This window comes from Pyrgilauda ruficollis, unplaced genomic scaffold (assembly GCF_017590135.1).
Source record: "Pyrgilauda ruficollis isolate IOZ18807 unplaced genomic scaffold, ASM1759013v1 scaffold47, whole genome shotgun sequence".
In the NCBI taxonomy this organism is placed as follows: Eukaryota; Metazoa; Chordata; class Aves; order Passeriformes; family Passeridae; genus Pyrgilauda; species Pyrgilauda ruficollis.
This window is the reverse complement of record NW_024526266.1, coordinates 2,815,960-2,835,558: the sequence shown is the minus strand read 5'-3', so window position 1 is coordinate 2,835,558 and position 19,599 is coordinate 2,815,960. Positions and strand designations below refer to the sequence as shown.

The following is a 19,599-nucleotide window of genomic DNA, read 5'->3' as shown; positions in this document are numbered from 1 at the left end:
CAATTCCAGAATCTCACTCCCTATATTTTTTCACTCTTTAAGGTTAAAGGGGAGATACAAAGTCCAGGCACCATTTTGACCATTTGACTTCAGGTCTCTCATTGCAAGAGAAACTCTGACAGGATGTGCTGTGAAGCCACAACCTGTCCATATTCCTTGTACCTACAAACATCAACATCTCTTAAGCTGGTGTGCTTTTACCAACTCTATCAGGTACAAAGAATATTAAACCAAATCTTCTTTAATAAAACCTTGACCACATGGTCTGCCATAATGTTTGAATCATGCAAGAACTGCAGCCTTTAAATGATTATGTCCAAGGATTAATATAGTTTTATTCATGCTTCCAATCAGCTGTTTTTCAGGCAAATCAGATCAAAGTGTGGTATCAACACCACCAATATTTTTGATGGACATTTTTAGTGCATATTTGGGCCAAACCAACTTGTTTCACTAAAATAGCAAAATTTTTTAAAAGGAAAAAAAATATATAGTTACTTTTCATCCATTCTGCTGCGCATTTTTTTAAGTTTCTGCATAATGCTGCTGGTCTCACTGCTGGAGATGGAGATTGGGGAAGGGCTGCGTGTTTCTGCATCAGTTGGAAGCGGGCTGGAACCATTGCTCTGCTTGATGTCATCCTCACTGGGAAGCTCCTGCAATTAAAGGGTTAAAATAAAAAAGAAGTATTACAAGACTATTCCAAAATCCTTTAAAAATTGTGTTAATTTGTGTTAATTTAGCCTGTAATCTCTAGATTACATGAAATACTGCTTCAGATAAGTCTGTCCACTTGCAGATTTAACTTCATAACCTCATTTTTATTTGACACACAGCTTTTAGTACACCCTTTCTCTCCATAATTTAAGTTTTCCCCTAACTGTATCCAGAAAAAAAAAAAAAAAACAAAAACACATTAAAAAAAGCCAACAACAAAACAAAACCCACCCCCCCCCCCCCCCGAAAAAAACCCAACCAACCAAAAAAATCATAAGAAGTCCCCAAAAGCAATGAACCACCAGAATTCAGTTACCCAAACAGGAAATCAACCTTTTCTACAATACAACTATTAAACTTGTGTCTTCTCAAAATTTTGTAAGGAGACAGCCAGTTACCAAAACTTCATTTTGCTTCCTTGTAAAGTAGATGCAATAAACCTAGCATAACTACCCTAACACACACAGTAGGAAGTTTTGAGGTTAGTGCTTATATTTAGTACTTTGGGCATGACGAATAATCAAACAAAAATCAAAGCCTGAGACATGTAAGCATCAAAAAACTCACATTCCCAAAGTCATTAGTTCACCTTGAGAATGAACAAACACCATCTACTGCATGTTTAAAACATTTTGTAACTTCTCTAAAGGCATTTCCTTCAATGATGCTCTAAAGAAACTAAACATAAATTGCTGAGATAAAGGGGTGAGGCCACTTCAGGCAGACAAAACTTCCAAGTGATAGGTCCAATCTAGTATCCTTCCATTCCTATAAACACTGAAGCTGCATGGTGAAGAGGGAAGATTCCAGGTCCTGTGCTGAACACTCACCAGCTTGTTTTCTCCTGCAGACTTCAGTTTTTCCTGCAGCTTCATCGTAGTGTGACGGATTCGCTCGATTTCCGCCTGCTGTTTAAGGATGAGCTGCCTCTCCTTCCGAGCAGCCTTGTTTGCCTCCTGGAGACGTTTGATTTCTGCCTTTTAGGTGTAAAAGATTCAGCATGAGAACACTGCCAGACCTCTCTCAAGAACACACTCAAAGCTGCCACAGTGCCCCTGCTATGGGTTTGACACGACTGCAGTTACATGGGGAAGGAACTAGGCTGAACTTCAGCAGCAAAGAACTGGAGATTAATTAATACTTCAGAGTCCCAATCATGAGATCACAGATAGAGAAGGACCCTCAAGAACAACGTGCTGAGTATGAATGAAATGCAAATTAAAACTTATAGGTAAGAAATACTGCTGGTTCTCCATTCCTATATTTACAGTGTCTGAAACCTTTAGTGGGTACACATGGCTTTCAACAGGACTTTCCTAGAGGGCATTCCTTACCTTTTCCTGCTGTAATCTCAGCAGCAGACCACGCTGCCTCTTTCGAATTGGAGGCATCTTATCATCCTCTCCTTTGTCTCGCAAATGCCTGCAAACAGATTGAAAGAAAGAAATATAAAGTACTAAAATTACTTCATAATAATAAATAATAATAAAGTAATATGAAAAAAGTGCACGACAGGCCTTTTACTCTTTAAAGTGAAATAAAATAAGTTTATTTTTCCTAATCTGCAGAAGAGTATATACCTTAATCCTTGGCATGCTCTATGGTGGAATATTTTGCATAGTTTGGTCAGACAGGCACAGCAAAAAGGCCAGTGCAGGTAACAGATCATCACACAAGAATGGACAGAAGCTCTGCAGAGGTAGCACACTCACCATTTGTGAAACATAAAAGGAAGGGCACTTGGCTCATTACCTAATACTCCTTTGTCAAATCCACAATAACTAAAAATTGTAAGAAAATGTTTGCTGAACAATGGTACTCTCATGCAGAGAAAATTACTGATTAAATCTGGCCACTGCTGTTTATTAGTATCAGTGGGTACTTCTAGCGGATTTCAGGACAAAGCATATCTTAGATTGGAAACAAATCACTAAGCACAACATGTACCAAGATTCACAAAATGTGGCCTGAGTCAACTAAAATGACTTGAGATACACATCAGGCAAAGAAAGGTCAAACTATTCGACAGTTCTATATCTTCCTGAATTAAGATGTGTACAGGAATGGTTGGCAACTACCTTCTCCAACTGACAACAAACATCTGCTCTTCCAGAATTTCACTCTTTCAGTGAAATTCTCTATCAAACCCCATTCAATGTAAATATCAAAGCACATTTATAAACTGGGTCCTGTTCTTCTCAAGTCCCAGTAACAACTGTACAGAATACTGATGTCAGAAGATTAGTTCAACCATTAATACTTAATAAGGGAGAGGTAAGGTGGAAACAAAACCTTGAAAAGTAGAAGGAAATGGTCAGTCAGCAGTTATGTATATTCAGAGCTGCCTTACTTTTTCTGGTGTTCCAGCCATGCCAGCTCAGCCTTGGTCTTCTCTTTGAGAGCCTTCTCCCGGAGCCGGAGGAGTGAGGACTGATGAGCTGCCCGCATTTCCTCCTCCTTCATGTACTGTCTTACCATCTCCATGGTAAACTTGGAGAAACTGTCTTGCCCCCCTGAGAACGGCATGCTTAGCTCCTAGAAGGAAAGACAAAGTTGGCACAAAACCAAAGAAACGCTATGGCTTTTTTTCAATTACAAAGTGCATGTCTGTGAGTGTATATACACAGATACACAAAAACAGATGCAGGAAGGGAAGCTGTTTTTTTCTCTGAGCTTTGTGCAGATCAGCTATTTTTGCCCTGTGTGACAGTTTTGGGAGGTCCCCACTTTGGCCAGAGAGATGAAGCAACCTCTTGTATTTCCTAGTTCTGCGTTAGTATAGTTGGAGGACTTAATCCACTTTCAGAACCTACCTCAAAAAGTCACTCCTCCTAAGCCACAAGGTAGAGGCCTGGATGGATTGTTTCATAAGTCATCACACTTGAACAACAGTGACATACAGCATGATTCACACATCTCTGTTTTGAGATGCTCAGAGAACCACGGGGAGGAAAAGAATCCTCAACCCTGCAAGCTCAGCTCACTTGAAGCTTATCAGCTTAACCATGTCAGCTCAGTTAATTTAATTTAACTTAAATATGGTTGCCTCATCTACCTTGATAGATGACAGAGCTGTTTTGTCTGGGGACACTTCCTCATCAGAATCATCACGACTGCCCCGCTTCTTCTCCAGATTATTTCTGCGATGACTCTCAGAGGGCAGCAAAGACCGAAAAGATTTTTCTTCAATCTCATCCTCTGTCATGGACTCATCAAATTTCAGGGAATACTCTGTTGCAACAGAAGCGGAATCTGAGGGAGAAATCAGGGAAGCTGCTTTCCACTCAGTCTTGCACCATGAGTGCAATTTTAGTCTGTCTCATCTCACTAATTTTAGGGGGGTCAGAAAGACAGGGAGGTAACTAATGCAGAAAAATGGGTGTTTAGCAAACAGTGATTTTGAGTTAGAAAACATCTATTATCCAGCTTTGAGAGACCTAACAGATTTGTGTATACAGGTATAAACACATCTGGAGTTGCTGAAACATTTGGTGCTGTGCCTACAGGTCCAGCACATGAGCATGTGGCTAACAAAGCAGAATATCAAAGGTTCCCATCTCACTGTGCTGTTCTGTGTTACCTCTTAAGAGACTACAATTCACTTGGGACTCATCTTTCTTCACACAATTTCCCTCATTTATTTCAGAAATTCATTCTGAAACAGCACCACCCTCCCTCCCCCCTCCCCACCTGCAGACCCATCACACACCAGCAGCAGAGCCAACCTTTTTCATCTGGCAGGGACAAAACACTGTCACTGGGCAAGGAATCATCTGCAGCAGTCTGAGCCTGCTCTTCAATACTGCTGGCTGTCTTCTCATGACGGGAAAGTTTTTTCTCATTCTCTTTAGAGGATGGAACTGAAGGGCTCTCCTGGCGGCTGCTGGTACTACTGTGTTATCCAGAGATTATGTTTTTAAAAATACTTTGCACATTTCAAAATACTTATGTTACATTACTACTGTACACACCATGATTAACATCACAACAATAAACAACATGCAGAGGGTTTGGTTTTGGTTTCAAAATGCAGTTTGGCTACTTTAAAATTCCAAGTTTCATCAAACTACTGATTGTTGGTTTTATTCCAATTTAAAATCCATGTGGTCTGAAGGTATGCACATCCTTTACCTGGCAGTAGTAGTGATGATAAACAAATGCAAACAAATTTTCTTTCAGATTTTAGAAGAATGACTAAGTTAGAAATTGTGTTTTAGAAGTTAGGAGAACTACAGAGGACAACATTTTTCCAGTTCAAGATCAGAGAAGGGCTGTGAGAAATTTCACGGGACCTAACTAGATCAGGTAAGTGAACAGGACACAAAAAGCTTCTTACCTCTGATCATGAACCTTTGATCTTGAGGACTCAGAGTAACTATCAAACATTGGTGAGTACATCTGTTCTGAGTCACCTGTCTCCTCTTTACCTTGTGGTATGGCACCAGACTCACATTTCCTGGAAATGAGAAGCATTTAGGGTAAATCTGCATTGTCTGAAACACAGGAGTAATACAGTTTTCATGAGCTTTCATCAGTTTACTAAAAGTAGTAACAGCTAAAATTTCTGCTGAAATATTTTCTAAAGCTTAAACTAGGTTAAATCATCCCACAAAACATTTAGATTATCTTTTTCTACTCTTTTTATGTAGAGTTTCACAGAACCAGTTAATGTCACCTTTGGTGTGTGTACACTATTAAGGGCATAAAGACAGAATCCAAGTTCATCTTTAATGCTCACTCATTATGACATCTTAACATTTGCTGCAAGAACAGGTGAAGCAAAACCTAACAAATAGTACTTCCCCACTCCCAAGATGTGAAACATCAAGCCAAACCTGTTTGTATCAGCTCGGGCCCTCAGCTGCTTCATGAACTCTGAATGGTGCTGCCGCTGGTGGTCAAGCAAGGCGGAGCCTGGAGCGGCCGAGGCACTGACAGTGTCCCGTGCTAACTCTGTCATCTGAGTACAGCAAAAACATGGGAACACAGTGAGCTTATCAGCATCAAAATGCTTCTGGAAGAGAGAATAATCATTCTGGCAGGCAATTTAGTGATTTATAACAGCTGTGTAAGACGTGGGGTTACAATGGTTTGTAACAATACATGTCACTTCTGGTGGTAAAGGTGCATATGGCTCTGTGAATATACATTCCTCCATACTTCATTCCTTTACACATAAAAAATTACAGTGTACATTCAAAAATATTCCCAGCACATTGGTGACAGATGTTTCCACTGCTGCATTCCAATTAAAACAAATGGCTGTTCAACTGAGTACCTGGAGTCACTTGTGAACAGAGATGGAAAGGCTACTCTGCTGATCCAGCATCAGTGACCAGGTCATCCCCATCAGCCTCTCCACCAGCACGTCTTATGCTCAGACTTCAAACTCCAATCAAAACCTGAAGAGGTTAAAACCCTACACCAAATAAAAGCTATCTTCCCTGTTTCTTCTCCATTGTTTCTCAACTGATTTCCACCCACTTCAGCTCTGAAAACTACAAATTTTTCCTTGTCTTTATCCAAGACTTCACTATCTACTCTCAATGACCAATACGCTGCATCTATTTGAGGTGTCTGAGCTTTTGTGCTCCTTTAACCCAATCTTGTCTACTCAAAAATTATTTAAACTTCACATATTTGGCAGAGCCCAGAACAAGTACATCAGTATTATTCTACAATTCCATTACTCATCATAAAACCAGCCTTGGCGAGCACCAGCATGTGCACGAGCTGTGAAGAAACAGTTCTGCTCACACTCATCAGCCTTTTGCACTCCATCCCATAATACTGACCCACAGTCACAGTGGTTTCTAAACTGTGATGGACTAAGAGCATTTCTTGGTTACTGTGTTCCTTATCCATGTTTGAAGCAGCTGCTACATACTAGAAACAAGAAGTATAAAAACTGATATAAAAACCTGAAAACTAATAAATATTCTGTATAGCAGAAGAAAAACAAAGAGATTCAAAACAAGGAAACTTCAAACTCTGTACCAAGTCAAGAGTTTTGCTGAAGATTCTCCCTTCTGCTTTTTTTTTTTAAATTTTATTTGTTGTTGTTCTGCCTTCAGCAGTAAGCAAAATTGCAATTCTCTGCTTTTCTAATTTAATTTGCACATGAAACAGATACAGGATCAATTCTTGATGGAGAGCAACTCTTACAAACTGAAGATGCTATGTTCACTGTCATCAATCTGTCCTGGAAGAACAAACTTCTTAACAGTTCATTAACTGGAAGATCTTAAGAATATGGAACAGGGATTTAAGGCTGCTGATTGACTTCTAACTAATGATGCCAGAGCAGCTCCTTTGAAGTCCTATCATTTGTCATGTTATGAAAGTGAAGAAGTTGTACCAAGAATGACACCAAACAGAAAATAACGTAAAAGGCAAAAAAGTATTCACAGTAGTAAAATAGCTTTTTTCTCTCCCTGTGGCCTCACCTCACGGAGCTGGTGAGTTGCATCTTTAGAGAGCAGTGCAGGTTCTGCCTGTTTGGCTGCAGCCTTGCAGGGGGGCTCCTGCCCAGCCTCCTGCCGTGACTGCACCAGCTGCTGCAGTGACTCTGCATGGACCTAGGCAGAAAACACAGACAGTTCAGTTCTTCAAAATGGCCTGGCTATAGTAATTATAGATTTATTTCTCAAAATCTGGCAGAAAAAAGTTTGAAACAGGCCCTTGAGAGTTTCTTTTAGCTGTATTAAACCCTTTGGCACTTCCATAGGTTCACAGGTTCAAATTAAGAATACCTGTAGGCATGGATTTACTTACAACATTTTGCCTCTTACACACTCTGTATTTTTGAACGGCAGCCTTACCTGAGCTGCCTTCTGCCTTGCCTCTTCCAGTTGTCTCTGACATTCTAGAGCTTCTTGTTCAGCCTTGATTTTCCAAAGAGCCAAGTCCCGCTCATGGCGCTGCTGTTGTGCCTACAGATCAGGAAAACAAGTTTTAACCATGCAAGTTAAACGTAAAGATGTGATTTGCTTCAGCCACTGGTTTCAACTACCTTCTTAAAGATCTGGATCTACTCTGCTGGGGGTGTCTCTTCTGCTGAAACAGAGTTTTTAACCCACTGACCCTCTTTCTTTCTGAGGTAATGCACATTCCCCATACTCTTCCACCACAGTGCAGGAGTTTAGGCGAACAATTAATTCAACAAACTAGAATAAACAATCTTGTCAACATAAGGAAACTTCAGCTAAAAGTATTGTATTTGTGGAATAAAACAAAATCATCCAGCCCAAACAACTACACTGCATGGCACTGGAACTCAACATCAATAAAAGTAAACAATCGTGCTTTTATCTGAGGAACACAACCAAAATAAGGAATACAACCAAAACAGTGATTCCAGCTAAGAGTATCTTAACAACACATATTCCAGAGTAGCTACTTCCTTGGTGTCGCCTTAAAATAAGAAAGATAACAGACATTCATCCTAAAAAATGGCCATTATCAGAGATGCCCCATCATGCCATTACGATTTTTCTGCACTACTAACAAAAGCTTAACTTGCCCTAACTTGATTAATTTTTTTGCAAACAAACAACAGAAGAAAAAAAGAGAAAGGTTAACACGTATTTCCCCATTACCTTGAGAATCTGAGCCAAAGAAACACTCTCCTGCTGGGCAAGGGAAATGCCTCGTACCCGCTCCAGATCCGAGAGCTGCCGCACGGACTCCTCGAGAGCGCTCAGGTAGCTCAGCTCCGCTGACAGACGGTGCTGCAGCCCCGCGGGGGAGAAGTGCATGCACCCTGCAGGGCAACAAACACTGCTCACCCTCACGCCCCTCAGTGTCCCACACCAAAAACTCAAGGAAAAATGCTGTAGCTGCTCTGGCACCAGCATGGTTTTTACAAATACTCACCGCTCGTTGAGGCTGCTCCTGCTGCAGACCTGCTGGTTCCCAGGCCTGCGTCAGGGAAGGCCACGTTTGGCTTCAGCCCTGGGGCTGCACCTCCAGAAAAGCCAGCAGGTGACTTGACTCTTTCTGCTGTATTGCCTACAGAATCCAACTGCAACATTTTCTGGGAGCCAGAAGATGGGGAAGAAGTTGGTGTCTTCTGGGGTCTTCCTTTGTCTGAGAAACTTACAGAAACAAAAACCAAAAGGAGTCAATAATTCTCCTAGTCCAGCCATTTGATAAAATAAAGGAAGAGCCTTGTTCTTCCTTTCCTATACACAAACAGATCCATGCAAAGGGCACAGTCTGTTCAGTTTGCACAGACCCAGTCTATGTTCAGGAAATGGCCTCACAAGATGGGTTTTGTCCCTAAATCCCAGTTCAGAGCTAAATTTCTAGAGCACCCTATTTTTCCCCAATTATTAAGCCTAGTCAGCACATACACAAACAAACACATTAATTTAAAAAAAAAATTAACAGAGTATCTTCATGTTCTACATGACCAGACAAGCAGTTTCAGTGCCTCCTGTTAGGAGCCTGGCATGAGAAAGTCAGGATGCAATCATCTGCACCTGTGTTTTAAAAAGTGAACAGTTTACTATCAGCACATGGATGCAACTGATTGTGACAAGACACTGTCTTGAGTCTTGATCTCTCTCCTAAAATGCAATGGAGACCAAAACTTGACTTGAACAATTGTTAAGATACTATGGTAACACTTTCTGAGAAAAGACATTTCTTTTTAAAACAAAGAAAATTATAGAGATGCTTCTTAAATTTACTATTTCAATTTTATTAGGTTGAAGAGGATTAACAGTGGCTGTTTAAATCCTTTGGGAAGACATTCTGTTTTACTTGGCACATCTTAGACGGTCAAAGGACCTTTCAAACCCAATCCTGGATGTCAGCAACAGTCACCAATAGAAGCCAATACCTCAGAACTGCTCTAAACCAACACAGAATGAAAGATCACTCAAATTGTTTGATGCTTTTTAGAAAAAAGTGCAGTGAAAACCAAGTGTTTCAGAACCACCTTCATTGGACAATTAGCAGAAAAACTGCATTTTTAGCTAGACAAAAAGAGGTTGCAACAGAAAGCATATGTTTCTTTCTTTTTTTTAATACACTCTTCCAGGAATGGGTTCATCACTCAAAAGGCATCAACTCAGAGAGCTGGATAGGCTTTGTGAGTATTGGCTGAACACAAGTACAGCCAAAATTGTCTGTGTATCTACTGAAAAAAGAAAGGTGACTGCACAGGTTGAATAAAGCTTGACACATTCCTAAATGACCTTTTCTAGATGAGGGAAACAAAAACTATACTTCAATGCTTAAGGTACTGAACATGACAGGACACCTGGTTTCATATTTAAAGTACAGGGAAGAAATCTTTTCTGCATGCACATCCTACTAACATTTGGCCATTTCTGTTACTTCCCTTTTGCATATCCAAAGACACAGCCAGTAACATTACCAAGCATCATTATATTTGCATAAAGTCTCATAACATTCCTGTTACCTCATCAGGGAGTGTCCAGACAAGTTTTCCAGTGTGCTGTCTGTATCTGGGTTCTGCTCATGCTCTTTATTAGAAATTCTGCTACTCAATAAGGATTTCTTAGCCTGCTGGGATCCCCTCTCTAATTCAGACAGTATTTTATCTTCTTCCACAGAAAAGTGGTGAGAGCTTCCATTGAAAGCATCCAACCCTAAGAAGCAACAACAGTGTCAAAAGTTTATTTGGTTCTACATGTGAATACCTCAGCATCACAAGCCCCAAAACAATGAATTGAGAAGTTTTCCCCTGATAAACACAGCCTCTGAGTTAGAAGTCTATAGATCCAACAAGTAAGAAATGTAGAACTGGCAATGAAGCTCTTCTATATATTGTGTTCACTGCCAAAACTGTCACTCAGCTTTCATTTCAGCACACCATCAGTTTAAATAAGGAAAACACATATTTGATTATTTGCTACTAATAATCAGAACACAGCCTAGCTTTTTGGGGGAAAGGTAAAGAACTTTGAAAAAACAGCAAGAGAGATAATTTAGAATGCCTAATCCTATTTTTGTCATGTTTCTATTGGATTAAAACCTAGCTTTTTTTTATCCATTGCTTATATACTATGGGTGCACCAAGCCTCAAGTTTCTTCATGCTTTTGTTATGCACCTTTATGGGCTCAAAACCAATGTATTTATTAATTTGTGCCCTGGTGAAAACTAACTGTGATCTAAAGACAAGGCATTCAGGCAAAATTGTTGTCACCTTCACAAACATAACCCTAACTCAGAAGCCTATTGGCATTTTCCCAGTATAGAATCTAAGGTTACTTCCCACACAATATTAAATTTAACTTATTTATTAGAAGGCTGGTTTAGGGAACTTTTCAATTTGAAACTGTTAACAACCTCTTGCTTATTCAACTTTAAATGACTGTATTTTAAGGTTAGAGAATAACCAAAGTCGAAAAGAATCTAAGAAGGAATCACTGGAGGAATAAATCAATCATTCTATCAGTATTAGATTACAGTTTCCAGATATGTAGTACTGCAATTTTCCTAAGAAGAAAAGCCTTAATACAAAAGGATCCTCCACAGCCAAGTATTGCACTTACTTTCCTTCTTGCCCCTCTTTTTGGAGGAAGCAGATGAGCGGGAAGATGCTGCAGAGCGGGGTGCAGACGAGTGCTGAGAACCAAGATCCACAGAGCGAGGCTCAAGGGGAGACTTCCTACTGGGAATTTCTTCCTGAATGCTTGAATTACTGCTGCCACCAACGCTAGAAAGGAGCACATTGATGGTGATTAAGGACCTCCAGCTCCCATGTTACACTGTGCACAAGGAAACTACCACACTTTGAATTTGAGACAGATGACTAAACTGCACTACTCAGCTCATCTAGAAAAGCATTGGTTTTGAGGTTAAAAGCTATGACAGCTAAGGCATTGGCAAGTTTGATATGATATTGAACACACTGGAACATGCTTCCAATAATATGGAACACTAAAAGAAGGATAGCAACTGTCCTCTCCAATTTTAACTCTTAAGAGCTATTTGACTGCAAATCTGAACAACATAAGAATGACTCAAAATGTGACTGCATTTCAGATAATCTCCGGGCATACAGATGTCAGCTGCCAGAAATAAGAGCAATTTTCAATAAAGGATTAAAAAAGACTTGCAAAAAAGAGATGCCAATGCATCATCATACACTAAATAATACCAGCAGAAGAAAGAAGTTTTAATCAGAAAGAATAATTTTCAGTGTGCAAAGTGCCATTTAACTTCTTTTATTCTGAAGTATCACTGGTACAAACACACTTGTGGCCTCCCCCAAGGTGCCCAAAATATATAAATATAGCTCATTACAAAAAAGAGGGTCTTGGAAAATTCAGGAAGCCTTGTAGTAAACATGGAGAGTCTAGGATCTAGAGTCTTCAAATTTTAATCCGAACAAAAGCTTTTAAAAATTCTTACAGACAGTTTATGTATCCATTACTAAGTAAGCTTAGTAATGCTTCCTGAAAGCAATTACAGATTAACCACAAAGTTTTGAAGTACTGAAGGCATTTTCAGACTTAAAATAGCTTTTCTATTTTTTCTGAATTACAAGACTACCCAACTGAGCATTATTGCAGCCACACAAATCAGAGAACTAATTTTCAATAGACTAAAAAGGAAAAAAATCTTGTCTAAAGCTACCTGTCCAGGCTAAAGAACAGCAAAAATTAGATAGAGAACAAGAATACTGAACTCTGGAACAGGAACACTTGACTCCATCTGAACTATGTTGGCTGTTTTATTAACTGCAAGGTCCTAAGAAAGTACTTCATCATTTCAACTAGTATAGTACAGCACAGCAGAAAAGATATCCAGCATATTACAAACCAAATCTTGTATTAACTATTTTCTCTCGAATTCTGCATTTTTATTTTTCTAGGAAGTCTAACACAGTTACCTGAGGTCACGTGAAATCTTTTTGTCTGTTAAAGTGCTGCTCCCCTGTGATGAGGCAAAGTCATCCTCGTAAGAAGCCACGCTCTCTGGAGGGCTCATGGCAGGGAGCAGAGGGCGCAGGGGGGCAGAGCCTCCGTTCAGCCTTTCTTCAAACACTGAGGTGTGGAGAGAGAAGGGAGAGGACAAAAATTATAACAAATACAAACATACATCAAATAGGTAATAAGAATTTAAATGCCCCCAACCATGAGTTACAGTGACTTCCTTTCAAACAAAAAAGCATCAGGAGAACAGCAGTGCCCTGGCAGTTTTAACACAACATAACAAGCACAGTCCTTCTCTTTTTGTAAATTATTGAGTTCTTTACTTCATTAACACGCTCCAACCAAAACATTCCTGAAGAGCACAGTGCTTTAGAGTCGAGTCATCTGTGGAAAATTTCATGCAATCATTTTAAAGAAAATAATATGAAGGTAAAAATAATTGAGAAAAAACACAAGACAGAAATCAACTTCTCAGAAAACATTTCTCCTCAGTATGAGGAGCTCCAGGGCAGAGACAAAGTACTAATAAAAAGAGGAATAGATTTGTACAAAAAGTGAAAATAAAAAAGCATCCTGCATGAGACAGTTGTAAATCATGTCTTACAGAGATTCATATTTGAGACCTCTGAAAGCACATTCTGTGAAGTATGAAGAGCATGGAGCAATGGGACTGTGAAAATTCACAAGAACTTTGAGAAATGTTTCCATTTTTACCTTTTCCATGAAGTTGGTAATTCTTTGCAAAGATGTTGATGACACTGTGGGGACTTCCCTTGGCCAGTTCCTCCCAGGGCCCCTTGCTGTGTGCATCACTTGTCTGAGTGAAAAGTGGGGAGTACCTCTCAGCTGCTTTCTGAAATTCCTTTATGGGCTCAAAAGCATTTCTCTCCCGAATGCAAAAATCCTTCTCTTTTAATGTCTCCAACATCTTCAGTGGCAGCTGCTTGTGCTGGTCTCCTTCCTCTTCTGAGAGGTTTTCATCACTCAGGAGAGGCCCTTCGCTGATGGAGTCAATGCTGGACTCGTGAGGAGTAACGGCTTTGCTCAGAGGATATGCCTGGTTCTCACGCCCTGGGGAGTCCATCTGCCTCTTGGATAAATGTCCCAGGATCCCTTCATGCCTGTTGGCAGCAGGAGACCTCAATCCAAGGCTGATTACATCAGTAATTGGTCTGATGGTCTCAGGGAGCTTTTTAAACTCACTAAGGTTGCCTACCCCAGGAAGGCTGTCATCAAAGGCTGTATGAGACACACAGGCACCCAACATCCTTTGAATTCTGGCTGAAAAAGTATTTTCATTTTCCTCCCTCACAGGAGGACTCACAGCCTTTGCCCACCGTCCCTCATCCTGGTTTTCTTGCACAAATTCTGAGTTCCACGTGGTTCCATAGTTGATACCAGCACCAGCCAACTTTTTGGCTTCAGTTTCAATCCTGCTAGAAAGGGAAGCAGCTGTAGCTTTCAAAGCTTCAAGGCGATCTAATTTGCTCTTATACTGGCTGGCAGAAGGTTTTACCAAGAGGTTTTCCTGTGCAGCAGATGAATTCAGGTACAACTGAGGCATCAGGGACCCCACAGGGGCAGAATGGCTCCTCCTGCCTGCCAACATCGCGTCACATTCCTTTGACAGAAGGTCCATCTGCTCCAGACTCCAGTGCTGGGAACAAGGACCTCCACTTGAGCCCAAGGGAGCTTGTGGGTGGGAGAGCTGGACTCTTGGGCTCAACCTGTCTGGCTGTACCCATGGAGGCTCCATCAGGTCGCTCCTGAAATGAAAAGTCAGCATTTAGTTGATGATTTACACAAGTATTGATGTCTTAGATTAAAGCATTGTTGCCACAGATTTAATTTCAGGACAAAATATTTTTTGGTGGAATCAGAGGGGCGGGGAATGGGACAGTAAACACAATGTTATTTAGTAAAAAAACCAACAAACCAAACAACACAGCACCTCCCAAATCTGAAATGCCATTGATGGTGTGCTCTTTGTTTCAGGGTTGTAAAAAGCTGAGGTTTTTCACTGTCAGCAGTCTTGTCCAAAAACTTCCTGACTCCAAAAGGGAGAAAATTTTTTTTTCCTTATTACCTGCCCATGTCCAGAACACCCCAAAAGTTCCCCAAAAAAACTTATTCTCTGATGACTATGAGGGTCTCTGAATACCTTATGCAGTCCTGTGAGTCTCACCTCTCCTCTACTATTAGCAATTACATCTTTTCTTTATGATGTTACACTAACAGCATTTACCATAGGGTTTTAAGTTTTTGTTCTATACACAGTAGTAATGGCATCCCAGTGAGCTTCCTTGAACTTTTCTAGAAGGGAGACAGGTCTCATTGCACTTACTAAGTCAGAGTACACATTCTGAAGCAAGTATACATTTGAGAAGCAGACATTCATTATGTAGTTAAAAATGAAGACAGTTGCACAACAGGATATTAAGGATATCCAAGAAACTTCAGGATTTTTAGTTCCTTACATCTAAGTGTTTGGTCAGGCATCTTGACTTGCACTAAGAAAACTTTGATAATACACTGAACAATTCAAAATTGGGAAAGCTGCATGAAAAGAAAGAGGGAAAGGCTAGTTCCAAGCAGAAGCTGAGGTGTTTGGTACTTCATAGAGAGTAACTAATGCTGAATCCAAGACAATAGATCAAACAGCAACACTGGGCAAGTCAAGTAAGAAAAATCAAGAAATACATTCATGTGATTTTGCCCAATGGCAATGGCAGAGGAAATAAGAGTGTCCCAATATGAAATACACATCCCACTGACGTCAACAAAACATTATCAGCAACCACTATTCACTTTACTTGCACACTGGCAAATCAGCCATAGCCAAAATTTTCATACGGTTTCCTCTTTACTGTGATGAAAATGCTGTAATTGATGTAAAGACAATCACTCTCACTGGAACAGGAACTCAAGAGGCAAGGCTATTTTCTCCTCTCAGATGAAAGTAGGAGCACCTTCCTCTCTCCCCCAAGGCCCCATCTGCTCACCTCAGTAGCGGCAGCTGTGGTTCTGAAAGGGACATGTCACTGCTGGAAGATGCACTCGGAGGACGCTCTTGAGCCTTGTTTTCTTTGTCAGATTCCCCAGATGGTTGATAACCAGGTCTGGGCTAGAGATGAAGAAAAACAGAAAAATGCATTTTCAAAAGTATGTCAGAGTTTAGGAGCTCTTGCCTCATTACAATTGAAAAAGCTAATATCCAGAATTCAGCTTCTCTTTAAAATAGAAAGATGATTTTCAGTCAACTTTCTAGCAGGCCTTGCTGGGCCAAAAAGCAGCCACTGGCAAAGAGGCTGTACATTGAAATCACTCTGTTTAAGCAAAGCTACACTTTTGATTTGTTCTTTTTTCTTAACTGATAACTACCAGAACAGCACAAGGCACAACCTCCCTAAACATACGAGCTCCTGTTCCTGCAAACAACTGCAAGACCTTAAGTTAGTGAATCAGCTATACCTGTGTTTCCTGCACCGTAGGCAGCTGAGGTGGCTCTTCTAAAAGTGTTCGTTCCAGCAAGAATTTGGAATAGGTTTCCTGTAACCGTTTGGCTGCTGAAGGCTCAGGAGGAGGCACATTCTTCACTTTAGTAACAGCCTCCTTCTGCTTTCTGTAGAGCTCTTGGAGCCTTTTGTTCTTCTGCTCTGTTGCCTCCTTTTGTGCTTTCTTCTCTTCATTCTGCTTCTTCTTCCTCTCCTCCTGCTGCCTGATGATGTACTGTCGAACCTCATCACTGTCATAGTGGCGTTTCTTAGAGATCACCTGAGGCTCCTCACTGGCCGCTACCTTGTCCGGTTTCCTTTTGGTTGGACTGTGGCTCCTCTGAGTTTGAGTAGGCAAAACACATTTTTGATTCTGTTTTTCCACATCTGTCTCTTGCTTTGTAGTCATGGAATCCAACTGCAGGTCATCAAGAATTCCACGTATCTCCACGGGCAGGAAATCCTTGTTTACAGAGGCATGATCTTCTTGGTTATCACCTGGAAGAGCAGCTTCCAGTTTTCTCACACTGGTCTCAGACCGTACTTTACTTCTTGACCTTTCAGAACTTCTTGAAGAGCTTTTACGGGTAACATCCAATCTAGAATCAGAACCTGTCCTTCCAATGCAGCCTGCTAAAGAATGAGATGTCAAATGTCAGGTAACAATCAAATTTGGGAAACAGCTGCAAAAACAAGGATGAGGGAGGAGTGCAGATCTCACAGTAAACATGTCTTTGCTTCATCTGGTGTCACAGTCTGAATGTGGCAGCCCTTGCTCAGACTGAGCCCACACCCTTTCTACTCTCACCAGCCTCACCACCTCACAGGCATAAGAAGCACAGCAGTTCCCAGCATGCCTTATTTGTCCTGCCTGAGATTCTGGATAAATTCTGAAAAAGGCTGGTGGAGGAATCAATAAATATTTATGATGCACATGGATGACATTAAACTGCATCTGGAAGAACCACATCTCCTGTTAAACTGGGATGCTCAATCACAGCTTATGGATTATGTACAGCACACTTGAAAAATTCATCTGGCCTGTGGACCACTGCTAGCCATTCCTTTCCCCACTGACTTCAAGAGGCAAAGACAGGTTGCAGGTGGTCCATTTTTTTGGTTGCAGCCTATATCTCATATTTTCCAGATACCCCAAGCACCTTTGCAGCACATACCACCCCACAAGTCCCATGTGCAGGGACCATGACACAAAAAAAAGTCCATATTGCACCCAGGAACAGAGGTTATGCACCCCAACCATGGCTGTGAGCAAAATTTTCCCCCAACTCCCTCAAATTCTAGGTTAAAAATAGGAGCAATTTTGATAAGAAACTCCTGTCTCAGAACATTCTATCTCAGAAGTCTGCTCTAGTCTGCAGACATGCACTGTTATATAATAAAGTAAAATGAAGTAAGTCCATTGATAAAAGAACAACTTACCAGACTTGGCAGCTCTCTCTCGGCCTGTTCTGTCACTGGATACAGCTCTCCTGTCCTGTTCTATTCTGGGAGCTGGACCCAGGATCTTTTTTACCAGCTTTTGTCCCTCCCGCCAGGAGGATGCACTTATCACATAGTTTCCACCTTCAAAATAAAGAATAAACAAAAGCCAAGCTCTAGAGGATTTGCCATGGGATCAGAAAGAAGTATCATTGCAGCCATTCATTATTTCTGCACCATTTAATTCTGCATTAGTGGTACAGCTGCAGTGACACAAACAGCCAGAACACGGATGTCCAGGGTAACATCCAAAACACACTGCAGCACATTAAAGCCCTACAAAAACTGATTTAAAAAAGAATGGGTTATGCAGGTTTAAAATATAGAAACAACCCTTACTAGGGACAGGGGTAATAGTTCTAGAGTTGCCCACCACCACTCAAAATGGAAAATAAGAAATAAAAACATAAAAGCAACTAAATTGTTGTAGTAAGAGGAACAGAATAAAGGTGAGATATAAATATGCCTTAAGCTTCCTATCAAAATAATATTAGCTAATACTCTAGGAAAAAAAAACCTACTAAAAAACTACTTGAAAGGCTTTTACAAATAATTAATTGGTGAGATATGTCTTGTGAGGAGGTTAAAAAGTATCAAGCAGCAGACGTTTTACACCAATGCTAGCTCACTGTCCCTTAGCTGGGACTTCTGTTCCAGCACCAAAAACAGTTAAGAATAAACCCTATTAGTGGATACTTAATTCAAGGACAAATTACCTTACAGGTGACAGAAACCCAATCAAAATATTCTAGGATTATTTTATCATCTTACATATAATTAAATGATAACAACTGGTTATGGTGGCATCTTTACCTAATATTGGGTAGATTAAATGATAGGTTTATTCAACTTACCTTTCAACACACTAACTTCCAATACTAATATTTTGTTTTTTAATAATGACCTTAAAAGTGCTTTGGAACTGCTCTGGAGACAGCATAAAAAAGAAAATTTAGTTAGGTAATTCAGATAATTAATGATCTGTAAATTAATCAGACCTTTCAGGGGTATTTAATTGCCAGAAAAGCACCTAACTTGAATATGTAATTTGCAGTTGATTTTTAACAATTCCATTTCAGGCTCTACCTCCAAGTGCTCTGCCTAAAGAAACCGAGCCACTGCAGCATGAGATCACCACAGACAAACAAAAAAGACACTGTACTGAGCCCAAGAGCACTTTGAAGACAGGATACCAACAATGTCAAGTGAAATCCTGCACAGCAGAGTAATTGTTTTGGCAATCCCAGTCCTCAGTTTCCAACCCCCTTTCTTGTTGTTATTTTAACCTAGAAGTCTGCAGCCCACTACTCAACCCTTTGCAGGCAGAACTCCTTGTCTGCATTGTAAATTATCCAAGTATTTTATACAAGAGCTGTCACTTGAAACACGCCACTACAAGCCTCTCTGAAACAGAGGCATCAGCCAAAGGGGCTCTCCTGCACAACTCACTGTTCTCACACCAGTTCTGTGTGTGTTTACAGAGCCAGTGTAGAGTGTCACCTTCCATCTCCAGTCAGCTGTCTAACTGAAACACGCCAACGGGGCAGAACACGAGCCATGGCTATTAATAGCCTTGGCCATGGCAAGCAGTTTCTTACTGCAGTGACTGGAGGATGGACTAGCTTGGACATGACACTTAGAGCTGGTTCTTATCTTCCAGGGATTTCAGGCTATCATTTTCCACCCATTTAATCCATTACAACAGGGGGTGGCTTTGTATATAATGGAGGGGACGGAGCTTACAGCTGTTGACTCCCTTGAAGGCACAGAGGATTTCCTCACATGGGAAAGCAGAGGAGTGGGCACTGATCTCCTCTCCACGGAGGAGACAGGACAGTGTCCAGGGACAGGACCCAAGGAAATGGCATGAAGTTGTGTCAGGGCAGGGTTAGGTTGGATATTAGGAAAAGATTCTTCATTCAGAGGGTGTCTGGGCACTGAACGGCTCCCCAGAGAACTGGTCACAGTCCCAAGA

At 40.8% G+C, this 19,599-nt stretch overlaps 1 protein-coding gene across 8 annotated transcripts in view; it reads right to left on the bottom strand.

Moving 5' to 3' along the window:
• CEP350 (centrosomal protein 350) overlaps positions 1–19,599 on the bottom strand; it is a 71,020-nt gene that overhangs the window by 29,827 nt on the left and 21,594 nt on the right. For 5 of the 8 annotated variants that reach the window (XM_041478910.1, XM_041478908.1, XM_041478914.1 and 2 more), the window contains exons 9-27: positions 17,565–17,708; positions 16,102–16,757; positions 15,633–15,754; positions 13,345–14,396; positions 12,588–12,741; positions 11,245–11,408; positions 10,148–10,337; positions 8,593–8,813; positions 8,316–8,479; positions 7,539–7,649; positions 7,164–7,295; positions 5,553–5,677; positions 5,054–5,173; positions 4,443–4,609; positions 3,773–3,969; positions 3,068–3,252; positions 2,052–2,139; positions 1,548–1,694; positions 499–656 (exon numbers count right to left, since the gene is read on the bottom strand). In XM_041478910.1, coding sequence (XP_041334844.1) covers positions 499–656; positions 1,548–1,694; positions 2,052–2,139; positions 3,068–3,252; positions 3,773–3,969; positions 4,443–4,609; positions 5,054–5,173; positions 5,553–5,677; positions 7,164–7,295; positions 7,539–7,649; positions 8,316–8,479; positions 8,593–8,813; positions 10,148–10,337; positions 11,245–11,408; positions 12,588–12,741; positions 13,345–14,396; positions 15,633–15,754; positions 16,102–16,757; positions 17,565–17,708 — 4,297 coding nt within the window. The remainder of the gene's footprint in view (positions 1–498; positions 657–1,547; positions 1,695–2,051; positions 2,140–3,067; positions 3,253–3,772; positions 3,970–4,442; positions 4,610–5,053; positions 5,174–5,552; positions 5,678–7,163; positions 7,296–7,538; positions 7,650–8,315; positions 8,480–8,592; positions 8,814–10,147; positions 10,338–11,244; positions 11,409–12,587; positions 12,742–13,344; positions 14,397–15,632; positions 15,755–16,101; positions 16,758–17,564; positions 17,709–19,599) is intronic. The other 3 variants (XM_041478911.1, XM_041478913.1, XM_041478912.1) reach the window with 3 other exon arrangements.